The sequence below is a fragment of the Ascaphus truei genome, chromosome 2 (genome assembly GCF_040206685.1).
Source record: "Ascaphus truei isolate aAscTru1 chromosome 2, aAscTru1.hap1, whole genome shotgun sequence".
Classification (NCBI taxonomy): domain Eukaryota; kingdom Metazoa; phylum Chordata; class Amphibia; order Anura; family Ascaphidae; genus Ascaphus; species Ascaphus truei.
Window position 1 is genome coordinate 446,319,948 of NC_134484.1, and position 25,519 is coordinate 446,345,466.

Genomic DNA, 25,519 nt, shown 5'->3' on the forward strand with positions numbered 1-25,519 from the left:
GCCATTGCATTCAGGTCTTGCTGGCAGGGAAAAGGTTCCCTTCACAACCAGAGAACATGGAAATACTTGGATTGGGGTTAAAAAAAAAAAAGTATTTAAAAAAAGTATAATTGAAGTATTTTTGACTAGTACTAGTCTCATTCACTAGACAGGTGTATGTAACAGGCTTCATTGCACTCTCTTTTGTGGTATAACAGGTTAAAATGCAGTATTCTGCAGCAATATTCCCATTAAATTCAGTGGAAACTGTAATATCCAGAGGCATGCCTGGGTATGTTTTGCTATCTGGGCATCGGGAACAGTGAAGCCTGCTACACCTGTACTTTGGAGGTGATTAAGCACGGGACTAACACTATCTATTTTAATGGCGTTACCTCTCGCTAAGTCAGCACAGAACTTTAGTGAATAAGGCGCAAAGTTATTACTTATGGCAACCTGATGTATTATTATGATTATTTTTAATCAGCTATGCTTACTTAACTTTTGTGTTCCATTCCAGACATTTCTCAGGCCGGTGGCTAGTTTTTTCTGCTTCTTAAGCTTCTGCGCTTTCTCCATAACATCATTTGTTCCGCTTGATTTGTTTGGGAGAGTTTTTTTCTCTGTGAGACATTTTTATTTTTTGTTGTTTCTTCCCAGGGGAAGTTTAACCGTTGTTAATGGATTTGAACCTTGAATGCCAAGTACTTTGTAATGATTTTCTAAGATGCCGCAGGACTAGAGGGGGACGCTTTAAGGTGAAAGATTTCCAAAAAAAGGTCTTGTGAAAAACACAAAGTATTCTGCACAAAGAGCAAAGTAATGTAGTACCTGGCTCTAAAGTACTCAGTAGCCTGTTCTTAGATGTCATATACCTGACACTTAACTAACATTTAATAATAAAAAATGTCATTAACTATTTCTGGTTTGCTAGCAGCAAATCCAATATTTCCTATTGGAGCAAACAGCCGTTATTTTATACTACCCCATAAATACATACACGGGTATATCGGCTGATGTCCCAACATAAAAGGAAAGCCAGGAATCAGTGTGTCATATGTTTCATACCGGCTCATCTACAAAGGCACCAGCCTCTTGTTACCTAAGCTGCCAATATCTTAAAAAGTCAAGCTTGTTTTAATGACTCAGAGACTCTGATACAGCTAGCAGTGATACAGTGTCCAGTGATGATACAGTGTCCAGTGGTGATACAGTGTCCAGTGATGATACAGTGTCCAGTGATGTAACAGTGTCCAGTGATAATAAAGTGTCCAGGGATGTAACAGTGTCCAGTGATGTAACAGTGTCCAGTGATGTAACAATGTCCAGTGATGTAACAATGTCCAGGGATGTAACAGTGTCCAGTGATGTAACAGTGTCCAGTGATGTAACAATGTCCAGTGATAATACAGTGTCCAGTGATGTAACAGTGTCCAGTGATGAGATAGTGTCCTTTGATAATACAGTGTCCAGCGACGATACAGTGTCCAGTGATGATGCAGTGTCCAGTGATGATGCAGTGTCCAGTGATGCTGCAGTGTCCAGTGATGCTGCAGTGTCCAGTGATGATGCAGTGTCCAGTGATGCTGCAGTGTCCAGTGATGATGCAGTGTCCAGTGATGCTGCAGTGTCCAGTGATGATACAGTGTCCAGTGATGATGCAGTGTCCAGTGATGATACAGTGTCCAGTGATGATGCAGTGTCCAGTGATGACGCAGTGTCCAGTGATGATGCAGTGTCCAGTGATGATGCAGTGTCCAGTGATGATGCAGTGTCCAGTGATAATACAGTGTCCAGTGATGTAACAATGTCCAGTGATGTAACAATGTCCAGGGATGTAACAGTGTCCAGTGATGTAACAATGTCCAGTGATGTAACAATGTCCAGGGATGTAACAGTGTCCAGTGATGTAACAGTGTCCAGTGATGTAACAGTGTCCAGTGATGTAACAATGTCCAGTGATAATACAGTGTCCAGTGATGTAACAGTGTCCAGTGATGAGATAGTGTCCTTTGATAATACAGTGTCCAGCGACGATACAGTGTCCAGTGATGATGCAGTGTCCAGTGATGATGCAGTGTCCAGTGATGCTGCAGTGTCCAGTGATGATGCAGTGTCCAGTGATGATACAGTGTCCAGTGATGATGCAGTGTCCAGTGATGATACAGTGTCCAGTGATGATGCAGTGTCCAGTGATGATGCAGTGTCCAGTGATGATGCAGTGTCCAGTGATAATACAGTGTCCAGTGATGTAACAATGTCCAGTGATGTAACAATGTCCAGGGATGTAACAGTGTCCAGTGATGTAACAATGTCCAGTGATGTAACAATGTCCAGGGATGTAACAGTGTCCAGTGATGTAACAGTGTCCAGTGATGTAACAATGTCCAGTGATGAGATAGTGTCCTTTGATAATACAGTGTCCAGCGACGATACAGTGTCCAGTGATGATGCAGTGTCCAGTGATGATGCAGTGTCCAGTGATGCTGCAGTGTCCAGTGATGATGCAGTGTCCAGTGATGATGCAGTGTCCAGTGATGATGCAGTGTCCAGTGATGATGCAGTGTCTAGTGATGATGCAGTGTCCAGTGATGATACAGTATCCAGTGATGATGCAGTGTCCAGTGATGATGCAGTGTCCAGTGATGATGCAGTGTCCAGTGATAATACAGTGTCCAGTGATAATACAGTGTCCATTGATGATACAGTGTCCTGTGATGATAGTGTCCAGTGATGATACAGTGTCCTGTGATGATAGTGTCCAGTGATGATAGTGTCCAGTGATAATACAGTGTCCAGTGATAATACAGTGTCCAGTGATGATTCAGTGTCTAGTGATGCTACAGTATCCAGTGATAATACAGTGTCCAGTGATGATTCAGTGTCCAGTGATGTAACAGTGTCCAGTGATGAGATAGTGTCCTTTGATAATACAGTGTCCAGCGACGATACAGTGTCCAGTGATGATGCAGTGTCCAGTGATGATGCAGTGTCCAGTGATGCTGCAGTGTCCAGTGATGATGCAGTGTCCAGTGATGATGCAGTGTCCAGTGATGATGCAGTGTCCAGTGATGATGCAGTGTCTAGTGATGATGCAGTGTCCAGTGATGATACAGTATCCAGTGATGATGCAGTGTCCAGTGATGATGCAGTGTCCAGTGATGATGCAGTGTCCAGTGATAATACAGTGTCCAGTGATAATACAGTGTCCATTGATGATACAGTGTCCTGTGATGATAGTGTCCAGTGATGATACAGTGTCCTGTGATGATAGTGTCCAGTGATGATAGTGTCCAGTGATAATACAGTGTCCAGTGATAATACAGTGTCCAGTGATGATTCAGTGTCTAGTGATGCTACAGTATCCAGTGATAATACAGTGTCCAGTGATGATTCAGTGTCCAGTGATGTAACAGTGTCCAGTGATGAGATAGTGTCCTTTGATAATACAGTGTCCAGCGACGATACAGTGTCCAGTGATGATGCAGTGTCCAGTGATGATGCAGTGTCCAGTGATGCTGCAGTGTCCAGTGATGATGCAGTGTCCAGTGATGATGCAGTGTCCAGTGATGATGCAGTGTCCAGTGATGATGCAGTGTCTAGTGATGATGCAGTGTCCAGTGATGATACAGTATCCAGTGATGATGCAGTGTCCAGTGATGATGCAGTGTCCAGTGATGATGCAGTGTCCAGTGATAATACAGTGTCCAGTGATAATACAGTGTCCATTGATGATACAGTGTCCTGTGATGATAGTGTCCAGTGATGATACAGTGTCCTGTGATGATAGTGTCCAGTGATGATAGTGTCCAGTGATAATACAGTGTCCAGTGATAATACAGTGTCCAGTGATGATTCAGTGTCTAGTGATGCTACAGTATCCAGTGATAATACAGTGTCCAGTGATGATTCAGTGCCAAGTGATAATTCAGTGTCCAGTGATGATTCAGTGCCCAGTGATGATACAGTGTCCTTTATAGCAATCTGAGGAACTGGTCTGAGAAACGTTATTATTTTGTACCCTTTGAAACTGCTGGTTCTGCGCTTGTGGATTTTGCTTTTGGTATATTTGTGACGCTTCTCATTCATGAGATACTGAACGGGTGTGTTCTAAACAAACTACTTTTGTGAAGCTTCCTGATTTGATAACGTTTTTTGTGAGAAATAGAATATGTATTGTAATCCATCCAAATGTATTGTTATATACTGCAGTTCCTGTTTCTTCCTGCTGAATACTACTGCACCATAAAAAAATTTCCCCAGTATTTGGTTGTGCTTTTTCCAATCTTTTTATCTCCTACCGAGTAACGGCGCCTATAACTCTGGAAGCAGGGGGTCCCCGGACCTAAAATTAATGCGCGATCACCTGTTAGAGGCACGCAGAGAGAGTGACTGATTCAGTCTGACTGCACGTCTCCTACAGACAGGCGGGACCCGGTAGGATTCACCCAGTGGGGGTCCCATTCAGACGCAGGGACCCCCACTGTGTTATTCCTGATGGGCCATTAAGTCTCCGTACTTGCACTACGCGCGCAAAAAACGGAGACAAAGAAACGGAGCCGCAGCGGATTTTGTGAGGAGAGTGTGACCAACCATAGGGCTACATCGGTATGTAGTTTGGAAAATAGTTTGTCTATTCGCTATGCATTTGGACACCTCTTAAGATATCGTAACCAAATTTTGCATGATATTTCCTGCGATCAAGGAGTAGGGTTTTGTCTATATTTGGAAATTGGATATTGTATTTTTAATTGTATGAGCTACTGTATTACAACTTCTGACAAACAAGTCAGCCACAGCGTGTTGTACCTGCTAGGCTATTTACCTGCCATGTGACATCGTACTGGTAACATAATGAGCATAGCCTGGTGGCAGATAAAAGAGTCAGATATCTATCAAGTTTACATAGAAAGCAGACAAAAAAAGAGAGAAAGTCAGTTGGCACGTGAGCAGAAAATAAGAATGCTGGAGAGGGAGAGAGGGGCGGAAAGAATTGAGGACATCATAAGATATTAAAGGAAAGTGATGGGAGGGAGAAAGATGAGGGGAACGAGAGAGATGGGGGGAGGGGAGAAAGCGTAGAGAGGAGGGAAGGGATGAGATTGGTTTCTTAGAATTCCTGAGCAACGCCGGGTACTTTCAGCTACGTGCTTTAATAAAAGGGAGTTTAGTTAAGACAATATGTAAACAGGGCATTTATTTTGAACATTTGAGTCATCACATTAATTTTCTAAGTTAGCGGGGACTCCAGCCACTATACTGTATATATTAATGATGACTGCAGTGCTTGGTTATTCCAAAATCATGGTCTGGCTGTGTTTCCCTGCAGTGATTATTGAAAACTACTGTATTAAGTAGACAAACATATCTAGTCAAAAGTCAACGATAAAATAGTAAAAAAAAAAAAAAATATATAAAATGCAAAAATAAAAAATGTATAGCGAAAACTCAACTATCCTCAGTCCAGCATGATACAAAGGTGCACAAACATGTACTATTTATTGGGTTAGGGGGACCGACTTGGGTGATTTCTCAAGGTCTCAGGGATGGAAAACTGGAGCAAAAATAATACAAATATCACATTACATTTAACAAAGGAAAAGACCCATTTGTTTCAATGGGAATATTTTTACTTAATACGTTTATTCATGTTTGTTACCCCAGTTTTGAAGTTGGGAGTCATTGATAAATGCCCCCCATACAGGGTTGTTTCCAAAAAAAAAAGGGTGGGTCCTTTAATTTGTGTTTTGCTTAAACATAAAACGTGTTTTGGTGTTGCTGGAACTGTATTGGTTTTGGTATTATGTGTGTAAAACTTTAGGAAAATCTTGTGTTTTAAAAATGTGGGCACACTTTTTATAGTCCAAAGTGCAAGGTATAAAATAAATAAATAAGTTTAAACCAGCTAATAACACACCACAAAAATAAAATACCCCACAGACACACAAAAATAAAAACACAAAAGATTTAGAGCATGACCTTCTGTCTAGGCTTGACTCAAATTTCCAGGCGAGCTTCTGTTTGAAAAGTTTCAAAGTCTGCTGGCTGCGAAATTGGGGGCAAACGTAGCACAAAAAAAGGTCACTCGATTTATCCCCCAACATTCCATGGGAATTTAGTTTTGATATTTTTGGCATAATTACTTCCCCAGGTGCACAGTCAGAAGTCCTTGATACATATTTCCCATGGAAATGCCAAGTGGAAAAAGTAACGTGCACATCTGATATTTATAAAGCTTTTCCTCACCAAGGTGTAAAAGCCATTAGAATTACTAGTAGTCTTTTATTGGAGAATAATGCATCATATTTGAAACATCGATCTCACACCAGGGAATAAACGCCTGAATCTGTTCTGTCACAAAATGCATGATTGGCATCCACTAAATAGGAAAAATGATTAGATTATGACACAAACATTTAAAGAAAAAAAATGAATAAAAATGAGTCACAAAGTAGTCCCTTAAAAAATAGTTATATACAAAAAAGTAGTACTATATAGTACACAGATAAAGCTAATTTGCTTCCAAAACGGAAAAATTATATCATTGTGTGCAATATGTGATGCACACAGTTCTACTGAGCTAAGCAATATAATAATGTAAATTATCTGTACCATGTATTGGAGAGGATTTTGGCAGCGACCTCTCCTACAGCCTTAGGGGAGACCTGAGCCCTCGAGGGCCCTACTGTGATGGGCACAGCAGTACAGGCTGTTCTGGCAGAGGGAGGAGCGGGTGCAGGAGCTGGGGTAGATCTTTTGTTCCCTTTGGGGCAGCTCCTGCGAGCGTGCCCCAGCTCCTTGCACAAATAGCGCCTAACCTCCTTCGTGCCATAGTACACTGTGTACATGATGCCCTCATAGGGCACCCCAAAAGGAGCCCTCTGCCGACTCTGTGCTCCCCGGCAGCAGCAGTTGCACCTGCCACCTAAAGAAGAGTTCGTGCCTCAGCGCCCTATCCCTGCAGCCCAATTGTATTTTAGATATGGGAGACTTAATGTCTCCCAGGGCCTGCAGGTGCGGGTGCATCAGGCAGTCTGGGAGGAAGGGGGGCACATTTGAAAGTATGATTCTAGTGCTCAACCCTTCCAGGGGTTCAATGGGGATATAGGTCCCCCCTACTGCAATGCCCCTCTGCACCAGGGTGGGTGGCAGTCAGCGTATGGAGGAAGAATACGCCCCTCCCGTACATCTTGCTGGCTGCCACCACTGCAGAGGGACCCACTACATCCGCCACAATCCTCACATAAGCCTCCATGCCCTGGCTAGGTGATATTGGGCACCTCACCCCATGCTTCCTGCTTAGGCAAGGTGTGGCCTCAGCATTGTTGTTGCTGGGGTTAATGCCTGCAGCTGCCACCTACGCCCACAATGTAGCTGGGGCTGCAGGGCTTAGGCTACCAGCAGGAGCTGGGGGAGGTACGGCCAGGGCACTGGATGTACCAGGCTGAGGGCTGTGGCCATGGTTAGTACTCCTCGGGACCATAGGTTTTGGGGTCCGGTGCCCGGGTGCAGCCCCCGTTGCCCTACAATCCCTCCTCCCCTTGGGCATGATATTAAAAGCCTCTATGTCAGGGGAGGAGGTAAAGCCTACGGAGAGAGTGCAGAGAGGAGCTGTCCCTTTAAGAACTAATTAACTACCTTTCTGCTATGAGAGGGAAAAAAGGCAGCTTTGAATCCCTGCAGTTTTGTTTCTATTTCCTCCCTTATTAATTCGTCTCTCCCTAGCAAGGAGCTGCACCACAGTATTACAATCTTTAAAAACACACAGCTCCCAAATCCAAATGCAAAACAAATCAACTTAAAATAAAAATGAATGAGAAAAACAAACAACCAGTGGTGGGGGAGGGGATGGGGGAAGGGGATTATGGGGGGAGGTGATAGGGGGTTGAAGCTGCAGTTCCCAGCCAATCAGAGTGTGACTGTGGGTTGAATCACTGCAGCCTCTGGGTGAAAACAAAAAATGTTTTTTAAACACCCAAATAAACCCCAAACTACCTACAAAACAAAGTGTATTTCCCCTACAGTTCCCACACCACAATATATAAAAATGAAATAAACTTAGAATACAAAACTGATTTCAAACCAAATGTTTGGGAGCTCTGTTCACGTGCTTCCTGAGGGGGAGGAAGATGCTATAAAATAATACAGCATTTATTTTAAAACCAGCAAAAATATTTAGGAAAGAGTGAGACAGAATTTGTTTTTTGTGCTAATAAGAACTGAAAGAGGAAAAAGGCTCAAAACTAAGTTTGACGCCTGTGTATAGATGCACACGTACTGTAGGCCATACAGCCCTTCTGGAGCCAAGACAAATTCCCATCGACTTTCCAGTAACCAGTTTTCTCAAGCGTACCCTGGCAATTTCAGCCTTCATTAATCTTTTGAGGTGCTAAGTTACTCAAATAAAATGAATGGGATTGGATCACACAGCTAGAAAGACCCAAGGACTGAACTGAAAGTTGGGAGTGTCAGCATGCATGTGTGTGCAATGCTGGGATTCACTAGGCACATATGTGGGGTACTGCACCCCAATCTGGCGTCATCTTGAATTATTTGTACTCTTCCTATCCTCCAATACCTGGACTGTCTCCACCTGCATCTCACCATGCCCTGCCTATTGCTTTTTTTGCTTACTGTTTCCTCACTACTTTGTGAACGTCTCTGTTCTCTCCAATTTCCCCACTGCACCATTATTTATACACCTCTCTCCCAACAACTTCTTTACCCCTCAATAAAAAGCACCCACACAAATCCTCTATTCACACCCTCTATCTACTCCTTCCTGCTGCCGGGGATCTACCCTAAGCCTGAACTAAGTCAGACACCTGATATCACCTATGCAGCCTGCCATCTCTTCCCCTGTAAATGGTGTTAACCTTCTGATTTAATACTGACTGACCTTAAAACTCACCCCACAAGTTAAGCATCCCAACAGCCTGCACTCATGGTTACTGTCCCACACTCTGCCACTCCTACCACCCATTGTGGCCAAGCACTGCCATACACAGCACTTATTCCCTCACCTGCTGTCACTGTAAGTCTCCCACCATACCTCTTAGATTGTAAGCTCTTCGGGGCAGGGATTTCCTTTCCTATTGTCTGATTTTGCTGCACTTATTGCAGTGTTTCCCAACTCCAGTCCTCAGGGAACCCCAACAGGTCAGGTCTTAAGGATATCCCTGCTCCAGCACAGGTGGATCAGTCAAAATGACTGAGCCGCTGATTGACCCACCTGTGCTGGAGCAGGGATATCCTTAAGACCTGACCTGTTGGGGTTCCCTGAGGACTGGAGTTGGGAAACACTGACTTATTGTATCATTTTAATTCCCTGTACTATATTCTTTGTGAAGCGCTGAGTATACTTTTGGCACTATATAAATAAAGACATACAATACAATACAATAGCAGTTAACGCAGCATTAGGGTGTGATATCCCGCATTGGCTCTGAGTGAATCTCCCCCAATGAGTGAATACACCCTGAAAACATACTGTTACAAGCTGAGGCACTGTAGGCTTGTGACAACCTCTGTAGAGAGTAACTGCCATTGCTATTGAATAAAAAAGGAAGGAAATAAATCACTTCAGAAAGATATTTCTTTAAGGTGTTGTAAATCATCATAACGTGTGTATGTTAAAATACACTATGGGGTCTTAATTAAATGCACTGATATTTTCCTTTGTTTTTATAGCCCTCGGAATCTGCATCGGTCGAATGTTTTGTGGTTTACTATTCACCTGGAAATAAAGTGTTTTTTTCTATTGCGTGGGATTGCGATGCATTTAGTGTGTTCTCATAGTGCCCTGGGGTTTACAAGATGCAAATTACGGAATCTTAATCTTTTACAGCTAATTAATCTTGTCGAGCTTTAAAGGAAAATATTCCCTCTGCAACACAGAACATATTGCCTCATAAAAAGATGATAGCTGCTATTGGGGGGGAGGAGTGGGGAGGGGGGTCCTAGCAAATTAAAGAGATGTCATCAATGTTTTATATACATAGCAACATTTCCTCTTCTCTTGAGCCCATCACGTTCCTAAAATGTCGTTATGCCCTCTGTGGCCTTTAAACCTCTCTCCTTTAAACCTTTTGGTTCTTTCTTTGGTTCATCAGTCAGTCATTTCCTCTACCACAATATGCTGGGCAATTGCAGTGAGAGCACCTGAGATCACCCGCACAGGCAGGCCCGCAGGGTTAGCGCACTAAGGCAAAGATTACGGATCATGTCCCAAATCTTCCAGAAGTGTTGGTGGTGTCAGTGGATCTGTTGTTCCTCTTTCATATGTCCGAATGTAGATTTGCTATGAGTTACTGCATGATACTTTTTAGGGGACAAACATTAGTTCTTCGTAGAAGAAATGATTGTGTACAGAGCTTTCACAATGTCATAGGTTTCCTCTTGTATTGCTCGTGCACTTGACGAAGAAACCTGAGGTTACAAAAGCTCCGTACACTATCATTTTAACTATGAAGGACCCTAATGGCGGTGTCTTAAAAAGTTTCACAACCTACAACGAACCTACATTCCTCTCAATGTGGCCACTAGAGCATTGAATGACATATGTGTGAATTAAAACTCTGTGTTTAGGGCATGTTTGACCCATTATAATAGCCAATAAGAATGGTCTCTAACATACCAATGTTTCTCCAATGATGCTTATTGTATGTAAGCTTAGAAAGCATTAGAATAAATACATGGAATACCCTCTGTCATTTTAAACCTTAGTAGTGTAACTGGCTTGTCAAGGCCATAACCCCAGGAGCACCTTGGAAGTACCTGTACCATTGTATTCTTGTGTCCTGATATTTATCTTTCGCATTTTGTGGTCTGACTCGTTGTTTTCCTTTGCAGCCTCGGGGCTCTCCTCTTCCCCGTCCACTCCCACACAAGTGACCAAGCAGCCCACCTTTCCCCTGGAATCGTACAAGCATGAGCCGGAAAGGTTAGAAGCCAGACTGCGCTCGTTCTCCTCTCCACCGGACACCGGCCAGAGGTTTTCATTGCCACATTTGCCGGTTACTGTGACTAAGTCCTGTACAGCGGCATCGACACTCAGCCCTACCTCAAAAACAGTAAGTAATCCGTGTTATTTGGTAAAAGATCTCTTCTTTTCCCATGTGCGGAGAATAGGTAAATGCAGGTGGGCTCAACTCCAGTCCCCAACAGGTCAGGTTTTAAGGATATCCCAGCTTCAACACAGGTGCCTCAATCAGTGGCTGTCGAAGACTGAGCCACTGTTAGAACCACCTGTGCTGAAGCAGGGATATTCCTAATACCTGGCCTGTTGGTGGCCCTTGAGGACTGGAGTTGAACACCTCTGTGTTACATGTTACAGTTGGAGACTGAGCCTCTGATTGAGCCACCTGTGCTGAAGCTGGGATATTAGCTGGGATATCCTTAAAACCTGACCTGTTGGGGAATCTTGAGGTCTGGAGTTGAGCGCCCCTGTTTGAATGTATTTGGCTGGGAGTAATCCCAACACTTAAATAATGCTGCAGATAACTCTGCGTTATCTCCAAATAATGTCGCGTTACCCTGTCTTAATGATCTCAATGGCGCCTTTTATTTTTGCATACGACTAGCTTAGGGAAATGAAGTGTTAACTCAGGGAAGATTCCTGACCGGTCCTGTTGTAGGTCGTGTCTTGTTATTTACCCTGATTTCGCAGAACTTACTGAATCTAGCCCTGGGTATTCAACTTCTGAAAAGTGTGTCTGTACACACCGCAAACAAAAATAAACAAATGCAGTATGCTTGACTCTGAATAAACTGTAGGATATGTGTCAGTTCTGTTGTATCCGATATCTGATACAGATATTTCATGTAGGAGTCTACGCAAACTCGTGGCTGAGGTTTTTTGCATACAAAATTAGAAGTAGAAGACACACAATTTGATACATCTCACAGTCTGTGCGCTTCAAATGGCTTCTGTTGCCACAAATAATCACTTATTAAACTGCACTATAAAGATACAGTACAAAACATGTTCAAAGGCCCCCTCCCTGTTCAATATATTGGGGAAATGTTTTCTCCAATCTGCAGGAGAGTTTAGCTCCACTCAGATAAATGAATCTAAAACCTTTCTCCCTTCCACAAAATACTTGGGAGCAACGTAAAGCATATAAAGTGGAATTCAACAGTGGAATTTCTAAGAGAAGATTATATGTATTGTTTGAATAGATGAGGTTTTAGGTCATCACAGCCGTTTGTGTAATTTTGCATTTAGAGAGAAAATCTCACCAATTTTACCAAAGAAAATTCACCATTAAAAACAATGATTTTGTTTTTCCTTTGTGAAATATTGGAGCAGAACTTTGAATATCGAGGACTCGTAAGGCATTGCTTACTGTGCATATCGCTGCCGTCTTTTTAGTCAGTCGATATAAAATATTCTACTATCACATCACTAACACATCAACTATTCTGATGGCATAAAGAGATGTGAGTGGAGATAGGATGCAAAGCTTCCCCTATGGAACAAGTAAAGATCAATCTATAGGTGACTTCAACTCAATCAAGACAAAAGGATAAACGCAATAGGAGCAAGACATGAATTGACTTGGTTGAAATTGAATGGAGTGTTCAGTTTGTGACGTGCAAATAGAGCACATGTCAGCTAAGCAAAGGTTGTATGTCCCAAATGCTCACTGGTCCCATTCCTTTCGTTGTACAGCTCCTGTTGTTGCATCCTAGGTTTCGTTTTACGGATCTCTTTTCAATGCCAGAATTTTCTTTTTAGCAAAATTAAGAGAAATCAAATGTGATTCCATGCAGGGCCCCCCAACAAGTTAACGCCACAACTACAGCTGACTGATGTATTTACAGGAGTGGACAAAAATGTTACATACATAGGAGTCAGACAGAATTTTTAGAGAAGCGCAAGAGCCCATCCAAGGAACCTGCTTGCCATCTCTAACTTGCACACACATTATGAGTGGTATCATTCTTCTGATAATGCAACCTTTTGAAGTGAAACTTCGTTGCTGGCACCTACATGGGGAAAAAATCCTTGCCTTGTAACGATAAACCGTAACACAGGTGACGTTACGGAACTAATGGGCGTGCGCCAGTCGCGCATGCGCAAAAAAACAGCATTGTAGCCCGCACGGAGCTTACATTAAATGCATGCGCACAAGAAGGGATTCTGGGCCGCATGCGCACCACGGGCATCTGCGCATGCGCAACACGGGCCTCGGGCATCGGCGCATGTGCACCGCGGGCCTCTGTGCATGCGCAACATGGAAACTGGGCCGAGGGGGGAGAAGAGGAGCCGGGGAACACAGGGTAGGGATTAAAAGGAGCAAGAAGGGAGGGACCAAGCCCCGGGGCTGTGAAAGAGCTGTGTCCCCAAAGGCTGAAACAGACACACACACAGTGAAACACACAGAGTGGCACACACACACACAGAGTGGTACACACACACACACAGAGTGGTACACACACACACAGAGTGACACAAACACACACAAGGAATTCAGTTCGTATACATGTAGAAGTGCAAATAGCTAAAACGGTGGGGTGTGTGCCGAGCACACGTGTTCAAAGTCAAACGTCTTTGGCTTTTGTCACTGAAATTGTGTTTTGATTTTTAATTAAAAACATCACCATCACAAATATCATTTCTGTGACAAAAGACAAAGAAGTTTCACATAAAATGAGCGTGTTCGGCACACACACCATTTTTTTTTTTTAAATTGGGTGGAAGGCTGAAGAGGAATTGTGAATTAGGTTTTATTTTTGGCTATAATGGGGCACCCATATGACATACCCCAGTACATCATAGCTTTTCCCTCATTGTCTAGGGGAGGTTCGTGGCCAGCACCGAAAGCGACCTGATCAAAAGGGATATGGGGTTAACCTCTAGTTTGCCAGTGGCAAGTAAAGCATTTCTCACTTTGGTATGCAAGGTGTGGGGGAAAAATGAGGCTGATAATACGTATATATTAACCCCTATGTAGCACATAGAGGCCAGCTTGTCATGGGTTGCTCCTGGTTACCTGGGCTACTAAGAGGTTAATATTTAAAATAAGTTGTTAAAATAAATAAACTTTTATGTTTATCATCTATTTCAAATACCTGAGAGGCTGAGCACAGCCAATGTGAATAGTTAGATCGGATGTGGCCTCCTTTAGAGCCAGGTAAGGAGGTATAGGTAGTATGTGTTTTCCCTCACACTCCCTCCTCCTCTCTTCAACACACAGATAGGCAGTAGGCCTTTTAAACAATATAATTTCTTGTTTTATTTTGAATTAAATAATAATCAATAATTAAAAATAATCTGCTCTGCTATTCTCTGAATTTGAACATGTTCATATTCGACCAAAGATTTTGGATGTGTATATATGTATGTATATATGTGTGTGTGTGTGTGTGTGTGTGTGTGTGTGTGTGTGTGTGTGTGTGTGTGTGTGTGTGTGTGTGTGTGTGTGTGTGTGTGTGTGTGTGTGTGTGTGTGTGTGTGTGTTTATATATATATATGTATATATATATATACAAATATATATATATATATATATATATATATATTATATATATATATATATATATATATATATATATATATGTATATATATATATGTATATATATATATATATATATATATATTTGTATGTGTACCATATAATGCCATCACACTTCCACCACTGACAGGTCGTAATTACCCTGCAATCTGTGAAGGTGATAATCAAAGAGTAGCGCCTTTGTTATTTCACTAAACTACTGTAGGAAAAGACATTTGTGCACTAAAGACTGTGGGCAAGTTAGGCTAAGATTATAGTAGGTGTGCATGGCGTCTCACGCGCCTGTCGCCCGAGCGATGTGTGCTCTTACGATTGAGGCGATGGGGAGGCGTGGCGGATGAGTCACCAGGCTGGTTCGCCCTCATTGGCTGAATCACTCACGTGAGGAACTGTATATTGTCCCGCTTTTCATACCTTTTCTCCAAAAGCAATGTGTTTCTGCCCCTTGTAGTAGAGTAAAACTGAAGTTACATTCTATCTGTTGAGCCAGTTGCACTTTTACAGTACAGTGTATCATCCACAGGGCTGTCAGCAGGGAGGGAGCTGTCCTGGGCCTCATGAATTAGCCGCCCGATCCCGGAATTTGACCCGACAGATGCAATTTCAAGGATTGACCCCCTTTCCCTGCTGGGCTCAACAAGCTTTCAGCACCCACTGTAACTCCCCCCTGTCCAACAACCTGCCAGGGCCCACATGCAGACCTCTGTCCTAGGTCCTGCAAATGCAGATGGCGGGCCTGGTCACTCACAACATATTAGGTATAACACGCTTTGGTGGATTTTTGCACATTAAAATCTATTTTTATTTTAATGGAGACATATTTGCTGATTGTAATGGCTAAAATAGGCAGACAGGAAATGGCAGCAAGAAATGTCAAATGATATTGCGCTTGGCATAAGGTCAGAGATTGTGATAGACTTCGGTGTTTCATTTGCATCTCATGTGTCCAGGACCACAAATATCTGAATTATTGTGGGTTTTGACAACCATTCTATACAATCAAATATAGTGTTTGTTATTTCCGCCAGCATTAAAGATTTAAACCCAGACAGTGTGTTGTTAGTATACTTTTGAAATCAATGTTGATAACTTTGTAAATCCTCTTTAGAGTAATAAAACCTATAGAGTGCCGTAATGACATAGCTATTAGGCGCCTGGACCTGGCACGCCAGAAGCCCTATAGAAGTACCAGGCACGTTATGGCACACATGCTTGTTTTTTTGTCGGAAACGGAAGTGGAGCCACCTCTACTTTTGTTAGCTGTGGGCACACATGACCTGAAATTAGGGTGACCAGACGTCCCAGTTTTTAGGCCTCAGTCCCGACTTTTTGGGCCACTGTCCCGTTTTCTATTGGGGCCAGCCACGCATGTGCAATCGGCACTTACCAGCTGCTCGTGCGCGATCGGAGCTTGCCAGCTGCGCATGCGCGATCGGTTCTTGCCAGCCGCGCATGCGCCAATAGCAAGCTCTGATTGTGCACGCGCACGAATGGTTGGCAAGTGCCAAAAGCGCATGCGCAGAAACGACCAGCAAGCGCTCATCGAGCATGTGCATTAGGCTGCGATTATGCAGTTGAACTGCAGGAGGCGCGTGCATCTGTGACGTCACAATAGCGACGTCACAGAGCGACATGGGCACAAGCGCCTGCTTCTGCGCGCGCGGCTGCAGGCTGTTTTCTGATTGGACGGCGCATCACGTGACGCGGCAGTCGCAACCCGAAAACAAATTTTGAAAATGCTCCAACTGTCTCCGGCTTTGCAGTAGCAAGCGGGGAGACAGTCGCATTTGGTTTAGGCAGTTATCACTACCTGTGCCAAATTGTTTTTGCGCAGAGCAGTGTCGCTACGGGCGACACTACGGGCGTTTTTCTGTATAATCGAAGCCCAAGCGACCAGCAAGTGCTCATTGCGCATGCGGCACTCTCGACTGCGCATGCGCGACATTTGTCCCGATTTTTGCTGGGACATATATGGTCACCGTACTTGAAATGTTGGCAGTCCCGTGGCACTCTGCGGTAAATATTAAAGAAGAAATTCCCCTACTTGTCTCCTGTGTTCAGAGGGTTTCCGGATCTGAACCACACTAGTTTTAGGAGACCCAGTTGTTCCTGAGATACTTAACTTCCTAATTACTGCTGCATTTGTGCCCATGCGGAAATCAAAATGGATGCCACATTGGCTTTGGTAACCCAGGCCAAGCCTCAACGTCATTAGGGGGGCGGCTACGGAGCGCCTTCAGATAGGGCAGCGGTGCGCAAAGTGGGGGGGGGGGCACGAGACAGACTGCAGGGGGCGCGGGGTTTACAGAGGCCCCGCGTGCTTCCCGGAGGTATTTAAATTAAGTGCCAGGGGAGCAGCAGGGCCTCTGTAAACCAGACTTACCTTGGCTCCGGCGGTTTCTTAGATGCGTCGCCATGGCAACGTGACGTCATGACGCTGGAGCCGGGTAAGCGGGGGAGGCGCGTAGAGAGGGCAACCGCCGGCATGGAGGCGCAGGGAAAGAAGTTTGCGCCCCCCTGCGATAGGGCAATCCTGGGGCCTCTATTTGAATTTCCATGGAGGATACTAACAACTGAATGACTAGGGCTGCGGCCAGGCAGGGAGCGCGCTGGTGCTCATGCGCGGTGACATCACGCTCCCTGCTCGGCCGGGAGATTTGTGGCCGGCTAGGTGCACGCGCAGGGCTGGGGGGGGGGGCAATTTGGGGGCTGTAGCCATGACGTCACGGAGCTGGTTCGCCCTCATTGTATCGAACCGCTCACGTGACGCTCTTGCGGACGACAAATTCAAATTTGCTTATCTCTGCAAGCAGCTAAGCGCTGAGCAGGCGCAGGTGCTTGCTCACGCTGGCCACACACATTGCCTCAATGTGTTTCATAGCATCCAGCGTGAGCACGCCCAGCCCGCCCGCCCGCTCAGCGCCACCCTGGCCGAGGCCCAAGTCTCTTAAGAAACTGAGCAGGAGCTGAAACAAAGAAAAAGCTGCCGGGCTGCGCAGGAACCCGCTTTGATTTGCTGTAAAAATACCCAGTGTGGTTGCTGCTTAAACGCTCATATTACATAAAGTACAGGGGCGGGAAGGGGAACATAGACATGTTTGCAGCTATAAAAATGAACATATTGTGGGTGATATTGCAGCATGAAAAGAAGATACATAATTTTGCCATGAGAATAAAAATGTTTATTAAGAAACATTGAATGATTTCGCTACAAGAAGTCTCGGGCAGCAACGGTGTTGGTTCTATTATAGATTGCAGGTTTCCCCTCCCACCACATAAAGATGGCGGCCGTGTGCCCCCCAGCTCCCTTGCATAGTTGGATCATATGGGCGGGGCCAGAATGCCGGGCTCCAATATTCATCCCGGCTCCATCTACCTATGGGAGTGACTAGGGGGCGTGGCTTCATGTACCGACGGAGGCGTAGCTCCATCTACCTATGGAAGGGACTAGGGGGCGTGGCTTCATGTACCGACGGAGGCGTAGCTCCATCTACCTATGGAAGGGACTAGGGGGCGTGGCTTCATGTACCGACGGAGGCGTAGCTCCATCTACTTATGGGTGTGACTAGGGGGCGTGGCTTCATGTACCGACGGAGGCGTAGCTCCATCTACTTATGGGTGTGACTAGGGGGCGTGGCTTCATGTACCGACGGAGGCATAGCTCTATCTACCTATGGGAGTGACTAGAGGGCGTGGCTTCATGTACCAACGGGGGCGTGTCTCCATCTACCTATCGGAGTGTGGGGGGCGTGGCTCCAACTACGTATAGTAGTGCTGAGGAGGCGTGGCTAGAGCTGGCTCCGTCCAACGCGTTCTTGGTCTCTATGGATTCGATCCCATCATGTCGCGAGCTCTCAGGTCCCCCAACGGTCAGGCGCGCGCAGGTACAGCACTTGCGGGGTTTCCAGCCCCTTCCCTCACAGACACCCGACTTGTGGCTGTGTGTTATGTGCGGGCGGGGGTGCACAGATAATGTACCTCGGGCGGGGGTGTGTACATTAGCGCTGCACATAGTGACAGCCGGCGGCGTCTGCGCCAGCACGGGGGGCGGGGCTGATTCCCACATTCCGCTTCCTGATTGGGCAGTCCTTCCACTCCTCCGTCCAATCGCGCAACGGCTTGCCTAGTTGACCAATGGGGTGTGGGGGGGTTGCCTTGGCCCCGCCCTTCCCTCCTGCCTGTACAGGGAGAAGCAGAGACATTGATTGGTGGTACCTGCCTTCCCCTGCCGCCTCCCTGTCTCTGCATGCATGCTCATTCCCCTCTCTCTGCCTTCTCCCCACGCAGGCTCCGGGCACCATTGAAGGCATGCTGGAGAAATTGGAGCTAGAAGATGAAGGTAGGAGACTTCTAATCACCGCTGCAGAGCAACGCTTCAGCGCCTGCCCCCATCACCTTGTCTCTGTGTGTGTCTTTGTTGTGCTGGCTCCTCGAGTCCTTGTCTTGTCCTCACTGTCTCCTAGAGCAGAGCTTGGGTTATTATTATATGGGCTCTGAAGTAGCTGCTGGGTTTTTTTTGGTGGGGGGGGAGGGGGGGTTGATGTCATTTACGGATCCGGTGGCTCTAGACGTAAGCAAGGGGCAGTTATGTTTATGGGAATTGTAACCGGGCATCCCTATTATCGCCCTTGTCATCTTTTGGGTAAACTTGTGTGGCCTCCATATGAAAGAGTCGCCCTGAGGTGAAGTGATATACAGCTAGAAGCAAACAGAGCCTCCCCCAAAAAAATGCAGGGGGGAGGAGGTGAGGAGCGCCAGTTTTTTTTTTTTTTAAGCTGTCTGTTCTTCCTTGCTGAAATATGAGCCGAGATCTGCCTCCTGCTTATCTGATCTTTGCTGCTATACGGGGCCTCTTACAGGTTACTGTCATCACAGAAGGGAAGATTGCAAGTATATATACAATTATTTAAACACCTAAGCACTTCTAGTTGAGTTGTGAGGTGGCTAAGAGTTGTGTTTGTAAAGGGCTTTCAGAACCTCGGCTGTGTCTTAAAAATAAAACAAAAAACATATCCTCAATATACCCATTGTTGTAGCAGACCTGGAACTGTAATAATAGATCTGTAATAATAGCCAGCACAGTGTGTGTGTGTGTGTGTGTGTGTGTGTGAGAATCTGGGCCACATTTGATCCTATCTCTTTCCTGGTGTCATCATAGGGAGCTTTTTGGCATCGTTCTCCAACTTGCCTAAATAGCTTTTTGCGCAGTGATGTCATTGACGAGGCTGGATCACTAGAAGTGAGTCAACATTTATCACCCTGTGGGATTTCTTTAGTGCTCCTATCGGTTGAAGTGTGACATAAAAAATAAAAAATAAACCCTGTGGAAATGCCACAGCTATTTGTGTTCTCTCTCTCATCTTGTGTCTGTCCCACTTCTAACTGCAATGATGAGTTTCCAAACCAAGTACAATTTGTGGAATGAGATTTTTGCAGTATTCGTGCACCGATGTGTTTAGTAAATAGTTTGTAGGATTCGAGGCAGATGTAGTTTGTGTCATATGTTCACAGTGAAGATTTCCATTCTCGGCATGTGCCAGTCTTGAATGATAAACTTTCATGCTGGTTAGTGTAAAATGCCTTTAAGTGCCCTTTACACTCACTCCTGCCTAACAGACCTCAGCAAAGAAGGAAAAAAGGGATTCGTAGCGACCAATCTCTTTGTTCCTTCTTGGCATTTTTCTCGTGATTGGAGACACGCATACGGGTTCTATGGATCCTACTACAGCAGGCGGCTGATTGAGTGCACAGCCAGCCGAAGGGGAGGCGGGGGAAAGCAAGGAGCATATGTGGCTCCTCACCGATTTTCAATAAGAGGGACCGGTTTAGGACCCGCTTTTCCAGCTACAACTAAGGGGTAATAACTTGGCCCTTTTCTGACTAGCTAGGTAGATCATTTATATAACCGTTTTTTGATGTACTCTCTCCTCTCCTCCAAACAAGGTGATCATAGTACTGGATACCGTTTTGTATTTATCCTGTTTTCTTGTTTTACCCCATTATATTGATATACCAGAGACTCTGTATAGTACTCTTCCTGGAGCTCATTCTCCACTTCCTTTTCTACTAACAGACCTCAGCATTCTGGTTTTAGCACATTAAAAAACGTTTATTCTGAAGATAAACACTCAAATACAAAAATGACGGTGACATCAAATAAGTTATATCTTAAAAGATGGTTGCATATTATTCTGTTCTTGAGTGGAATCCTTCTGTCTGATCTTGGTGGTATATCTTCTTTACTGATGTTAACCCTTCTCTCCTCAGTGTAATCCTTCTCTCATCTTTCCCTTAGCTACATCTATTAGTATTTATCAGATAATATCCCTTAGTCAGCCTTTGCTACTACTAATCCTATTACCAAATATGGCATTTGTGTCCTATAGCTTAAAACTGATCTCATATCTGATCAGGAACTGCCCATCCTCATACAATGGGATAAACCTATGTCGTCACTCTTAATTTCCTCGGCACACCATCCGTTATCAATAGCAACGGTCTGTGGATCGTAACTCAAATGGGCCCCCCTTGGTCAGACAACTCAACAAAGCTACAATCTCATAACTTCTAATCCTTCTCCTAATGTAAGGGAATCTACAGAGAATATAAATTCACCACTATTAGAATAATTCAAGTATGCAATGTAATCTGTATAGAAAAGAATTGTTCTGAATCAGAATAGTATCATATTGTATGATTTTATTTATTTTTTACACATGCCGGTTTCAAACCTAATTACAATAGAATAATGTAACTGATAACTAGGAATTCCAGTTCAGTTGCCCAAAAAGCACAACTAATGCAGTAACTAACTATATTGTAACTATGTTTTGCAGTTTTGACAGATCCCATTGTTTTGTTGCTTTATTCCTGGTATATGTTTTTTCCAGTGGGATTTCGGATTTGCAGAAATGGTTAATTAATAACTGCTATTTGTGGTAGCAAAGTGTTTAGAATCAGGTCTGTAAATGTACTATTTCACATCAGCATCTCCTATTAAAGTAAGTCTTTATTACGGCCTTCATCCTGTAGCACTTTCGCATTCCCTCTGCTGGGTTATCTCCTTCTGCTTGAGGGGCCAGAAAGGCGTTATTTTGCAGTTCAGTTCCTGGTGGGTTTGCCATCGCCTGTGTCCTCTTTCCCCACGGTGAGGGCCAATTTTTAAATACAGTTGTTTTGTGGAAGCTGTACTTTTATGCCAAGTTCAACCTTGCTGCAATTTAAATGACTTGGTCGCATTTCTGTTAGAAATTTCCTGGTTGGAGCTGAGCCTGGGGTTTTCTTGGTGTTTGCAATCGTAGACCAAATTTAATTTTTTGTCTAATGAAAATCTTTTTATTTTTCCTAATACATTTCTTCCTGTGCTTCTATCTGACCTTGTACTAAAACAAATATTTTGTAGTATGCACATACAGAGCATCAGGCGTTCTCTATATGAATGTCCCTGTCCGGTTCTTAGGTAGCTTACATCAGTGTCTGTTATGGGCTACTCGGCATGCATTCTTATTCAGGGTGCTGGATGGGCGTTGGTAAGCAGCGATGGGCGCCAGGAACTTTATCCATTCAGGCAGCATTTTTATCATTTAGACAATCTCACATTTATTATATACAGTGCATCTTGTATATCCCATTGAGTGTCCTTTTGGCTACACTGTTGGTATGGTTTCCCTAGCTGCCCCTATCTCAGCCCTCTAGGAAGGTGCTGAGGCTTAATGGTTGTTACGTTGCATATAGAATCCCTATGTTCCATAGCGCTAGTAGTGCTCCATGCTAACTGGGCCCCGGCGGGCCTGGTACTCTCTCTCTGATTAGCTTCGCCATCTTGGGGCAGCCTGCTACCATGTGGCTTTCTAGATGAAAGCCAGCTAAGGACCCGATGGGGTTGGTCCAACTATGCCTAGGGGCTGTGACTTGGGTAGCCCGGTCTGGGCATAGGCTGCCTCTATGAACCTTGAGTAGTCTGTGGTCATCTCTGTGGGATGCTACCTATCAGGGTGCTATCCCTAGCTAGAAAGCAATGTGACCTTACCCAATCCTAAACCTTGTAACATATCTATCTCACAGTGAGATCCCTCTTCAACTCCTCCTGGGATCTGAATTCCAGAAGCTTTCCCTTAACTATTTTTATCCCAGCGTGATGTCACTGTCTCCAGTCAGAAGGGGGCGGAGCTTAACTTCTTTTGGGCCACTCCAGTATCAGGTGATGGGGAAGGGGTGTTACTCTGTGTGGGCCCACACAGTTAACCCCCAAGGCCTTGGTAATCCCAAAGGGGGTTTACATAGAAGTAAAAGCATGTACTGTGAATTAATGTTTTTCCTTTAATATGCTAGCCGTGTTTCTCAACAGAGGTGCGTAGTAACCCTTGGGTTCCCCGGGCATCCCTAAAGGGTTCTCTGCAATTTTCAGGTAATTTGAAAATTGTACCAAGTACAGAAGAATTTACAATGCATCTGATTTCCGACGCACTATTAGGCTGGGGGCCATGGTACTGCAGACCGTACAGAGCCGTCCGCGTGGAAGCAGGAGGGGGCGTGGCGTTGTGAGTAATCAGTTAAGCCGATTTCTCAGCGCGACAGACAGGTCACATGAGCTGTTCGCCCAATGAGGGCGAACCAGCTCTGTGATGTCACTAGGAATGCCCCCCCACGGCCCGTCCATCATGACCAGGGAAAGCCAGTCTCGTGAAGAGATTTTCAAAATTGTTTTTGGCAGGCGACGGCCGCTTCACGTGAGCGGTTCAGCCAATGAGGGCGAACGGCTCACCGCCACGCCTCCCTGTCTCCTCTGCATCTCTTGTCTCCTGTGTCCTCCAGTATGTTAAAAATGCCGCTCGGCGGCAGTGCAGGGTGATGTCACCACATCGTGCTGCCGCTTAGTGTCATCTGGTATAATCAAGGCCTTCGAGAGGGTTGGGGTTCCTTATAAAACATCTGATCTCAGACGTGCTATTAGGGTGGGTTGGGGTTCTGCATAATTTCACAATATGATTATATGGTTTCTTAACTTTGAAAACTGGTTGAAGGATCGATAAGAGGGTTGTCATAAATGGAACTTTTTCAGGTTTGGCTAAGGTTGTAAGTGGAGTACCTCAGGGATCAGTACTGGGACCCTTGCTTTTTAACTTGTTTATTAATGACCTTGAGGTTGGCATCGACAGCAAAGTCCATCTTTGCTGATGATACTAAATTGTCTAAGGTAGCAGAACGTAATTTCTCTCCAGAAGGACTTGGAGACACTGGAAACTTGGATAGGTAAATGGCAGATGAGGTTTAATAAAGATAAATGTAAGGTTATGCATCTGGAAATAAAGAATAATCAGGAGATTTACAAATTAAATGGGGATACATTGGGGGAATCCTTGATGGAGAAGGATTTAGGAGTGCTTGTAGACAACGGGCTTAGCAATAGTGCCCAAAGTCATGCAGTAGCTGCAAAGGCAAACAAGATCTTATCTTGCATTAAACGGGCAATGGTTGGAAGGGAAATAAATATAATTATGCCCCTTTACAAAGCATTAGTTTGACCACACCTTGAATATGGAGTGCAATTTTGGGCACCACTCCTTAGAAAAGACATTCTGGAACTAGAGAGTGTGCAAAGAAGTGCCACCAAATGAATAAAGGGGATGGAGAGGCTAGATAAATTAGATTTATTTACATTAGGAAAGAGGCGTCTGAGGGGATATGATAACTATATACAAATATATTTGGGGACAGTACAAGGAGCTTTCAAAAGAACTATTCAACCCAAGGGCAGTACAAAGGACTCGGGGGTATTTGGTTGTGGCATATTTGACTGGAAAAAGATGAATGTGGATGGGAGGAGAGTTTGAAAAGGAGGAGGGGATTTCCACAAGGTGTTCTGTGTTCAAATTAACCCGGCTCGTTTTGTGTGCAGGGCTTAACCTATTCAGTGCCATGAACTGCAAAGCAATATTTCGTGGTACCTCTGGCCACCAACAGAATTCATTTTTACTCCTAAAATAAAAACATTGAAATTCAGCAGAACAGTAATGTGGATTCTAATGTACATTAATGGCATAAGTACAAGAATATTGTACCTACTATATGTACTATTGTATTGCACCCTTTATCTCCATTTCATTGTAACATTCATTACACATTTATCAGGGTACAGCAGTAGTGTTGTTTGTGCTTATTTTATAGCAGCCCTTCCTCCACTTACACATTTGTATGTGAGCACTAGAATGGTAACCGCTGTGGTATTTGTATTTCCCCTGCTCCTAGCAGCCATTGGTAGACACCAACATTGAACCCATGTCAAATACATCCTCCTACCTTTTTGTTTTTAGGCTCTTTGTCTGTATAAACCAGGTACAACCCATCTATTAAGAGATGAAAATACATTTTGCGGATGAACTTGGTTTTAAACGACACTTGCAAACCAACCACGTCATTATTTACATACGTTGTCTCAGAAAACTGTGGTTTTAAATTGGTTTGCAGAACTCGGCTCTTCATTTTTATATTGTTGCGTGTCCTGTTTGGCCAACTCAGTGTGGGCTGTTTTTGTTCTATTCCTATGTAATAACGATGCCGTTTTCCTAAGAACGATTCTAGTTGGAGCATTTTGCGAGGTTGCATGTGAGCAAGTTATGACGCAGGGAGGCAGGTTAGTAGCGGGTTATTAGTCAGGACGGAAGAGAATAAGGGCAGGGGTTTGAGTTGTAGCAGTAGGGTAACACAGGAAAGGCAGAATGTTGGCAATGTTAGAGGAAGGAGCAACAACTTTTAGCCAGAGCGGGGCTGTGAGTGAAGGAGTCGTCAACTGTGACACCTACTTTATGCAACATACTTTGGTGACTGGATACATGATTGTGCCAGTTACAGTGAAGGGGATGGGGGATATTGGGTTAGGTTTCAGACATATGAACCTATACACTTCTATTAGAATATTCATCACTGCACTCGCACCTCAATGGCCATTAGTACACTATGTCCTCGGGGTGCCTTCTACCTCCTCAACTGGTGCTGCTCCAACTTTGCCTCCACCTGCTGC

The 25,519-nt window shown here is 44.5% G+C and overlaps 1 protein-coding gene across 7 annotated transcripts in view; it reads left to right on the forward strand.

Annotated features, from left to right (window-relative positions):
- Positions 1-25,519, forward strand: part of PRKAG2 (protein kinase AMP-activated non-catalytic subunit gamma 2) — a 354,869-nt gene that overhangs the window by 270,489 nt on the left and 58,861 nt on the right. For 6 of the 7 annotated variants that reach the window (XM_075587891.1, XM_075587892.1, XM_075587896.1 and 3 more), the window contains 2 exons: positions 10,831-11,051; positions 18,787-18,838. In XM_075587891.1, the coding sequence (XP_075444006.1) occupies positions 10,831-11,051; positions 18,787-18,838 (273 nt within the window). Of the gene's footprint in view, positions 1-10,830; positions 11,052-18,280; positions 18,384-18,786; positions 18,839-25,519 lie in introns of those variants that run through there. The other variant, XM_075587898.1, reaches the window with a different exon arrangement.